The sequence below is a fragment of the Olea europaea genome, chromosome 5, assembly GCF_002742605.1.
Source record: "Olea europaea var. sylvestris chromosome 5, O_europaea_v1, whole genome shotgun sequence".
Classification (NCBI taxonomy): domain Eukaryota; kingdom Viridiplantae; phylum Streptophyta; class Magnoliopsida; order Lamiales; family Oleaceae; genus Olea; species Olea europaea.
In genome coordinates this window covers 2,604,548-2,606,562 of record NC_036241.1, presented here as the reverse complement: position 1 = coordinate 2,606,562, position 2,015 = coordinate 2,604,548, and the positions used below count along the sequence as shown (strand labels likewise).

The 2,015-nt window shown below is 33.7% G+C and overlaps 1 protein-coding gene across 1 annotated transcript; it reads right to left on the bottom strand.

The window, feature by feature from the left end:
- Positions 1 to 606: 606 nt before the first annotated feature.
- On the bottom strand, positions 607 to 1,929 carry LOC111394404 (putative methylesterase 14, chloroplastic). Its single transcript, XM_023020208.1, has 2 exons — positions 1,547 to 1,929; positions 607 to 1,093 (listed from the first exon to the last, which is right to left on the bottom strand). The coding sequence occupies exons 1-2, from the start codon at positions 1,658 to 1,660 to the stop codon at positions 806 to 808; spliced, it is 402 nt and encodes a 133-aa protein (XP_022875976.1). The 5' UTR covers positions 1,661 to 1,929; the 3' UTR covers positions 607 to 805.
- Between the last annotated feature and the right edge of the window lie 86 nt (positions 1,930 to 2,015).

The window sequence follows — 2,015 nt, the reverse complement described above, 5'->3', positions numbered from 1 at the left end:
ATACCAAGATTTGGTAATGCTCTTAAACTTTATTTCTAACCTATTTTTTTGGTACATAATATTGTATCCAACTGGCATAGCCGAATATTTATACAACTTTTATTCTTTTTCAGACGAGGAAGGCTTGAAGAGCATGTTAAGCTTTCTTGAAAGGATGCAGGAGGTTGCAGGAATGGAGAAAAAATAAATATGTTATAAGAGAACTCCTTACTTTTAGCAACAAAAAGTACTTAGATTTGAACTGGTTTCTTTAAAGCTTATGTAATTCTTATTAAACGATTATTGTGAACAGTCATTTGCTGTTCAAACCAATAGCATAGGCAAATTGAGTAGTCTTCTTGAATCGTTTTATTTTTCTATTGATACTCTGGTATAATCTAAAATCGGGTGAGATGTTAAGCATGTTGTGCTATACAACTGTGTTTTAGTTTCAATGAACTAGTTCTAGACGGTATAACAATGCCATCTAATCTTTTCTACCAAACGTTCTAGAAAAGATTCGAGGAAATGCACACCTGTAAAAACACTGATCTTATCTGACAAACACGTACACATAATCTACAGGTCCGGATGCTATAAAGAGAAGCAAATGAAAGTTCGGAATCAGAACGAAGAAAACACCTGTATCAGAATAAAATATCAAAATACCAAGAGAGTGAAGAAACTGCTAATAAAAATGAAATAATGAAAATGTTTTGGTCGTTGTCAACTATTTTATATTATACACGACATTAAATACTGTGTAGCTTATCAGAATAAGGCTATTCCTCGTTAAGGAAAAAGACTTCCCGGATTTGTTTTTCTATCAAGAATGAGTTTGGCTTGGAATTTGAGCGATTTCGAGTAAAATCTTGTGCAGTGATTGTGGCTTTGAGAAGAAAGGACAATGATCACTGCCCTTAATTTTGAAGACTCCTTCAGGTGGATTTTCCCTCACAAGCTTTTCTTGAATGTCAGGTGAAAGTACATGATCGTCCAGTGTTTGAATGTAAAAACGCCGTCCAATTCCATACTTCTCGGGGGAGAGAGACAATGCCTCCATCATAGGGCCAAGAGGGGTCGGTCTCATTGAAACCATTGCCAAAGCAACATCCTGAAAGAACCAAGATATTAGATATCATAGGCATCAACAAAAAAATTCCTAAAAGAAAAAAAAAAAAGAAAAACTTATTCCTGATTCAGGGCGACTATGTAAAATTTCTTCGTTTTTTTTTTTTTTTCGTGGGAGCCTTATTGTCTAAAATCCATGAAAAAGGAATAACATATGATCAAAGGGAAAAGAGGGTAGACGATGACCAGTTTTATCAAATTTTCTTTCAAGTTTCTTTCTTACATCTAGCAATACCATGATGATCATACTTTCTTAATTTCCATGCCACAACCTGACAATGTTACACTACCATTTCAAGCATCTAAACGATATCAATGTTCCCATCAAAATACCTAATTGATAAAGAAAGGGATAATTTTTATTTATTTTTTAATCTTTATGATATCTATTTGTGCAAAATTGAAAGATCGGAGAGAAGCTTTATTTATGGCTTACCTTCGAAGAAGATTGATTAAAATATAAGCCATGCATTTGCTGCTTCTCAAACATAAACCCAGTCGGAGGCTTGTCTTTCCCATTACCAAAAACTAGAAACTTTGATTCCTGCATGAACAGTTCAGCAGACCCAAGCTGCAAACCAAAACTTTAACATTTAGCATTTGTTCGGTACACAGCATTTCGACAGTATTGAACAGTACAATGCTCAAGATTTTGACTTATTTTTCTTTCTTAACACAATCCTTTGTCGCCTAGCTCATCATCCCAAACACGTCATTGGGATTAAAAAAAATTGGGAGAACTGTTGTTATAAAAGTTCATAGAATGACATATAGCCCCTGTTTGTTATTCATTATTTCACATTCTACCTTATCATTTTTTCTACGGTACTCATTTTTAACTACACATTCTTCATTAAAATAATATTACAAGCAAACCAAAAGCTTTTCCTTCTTTTTTAACTACA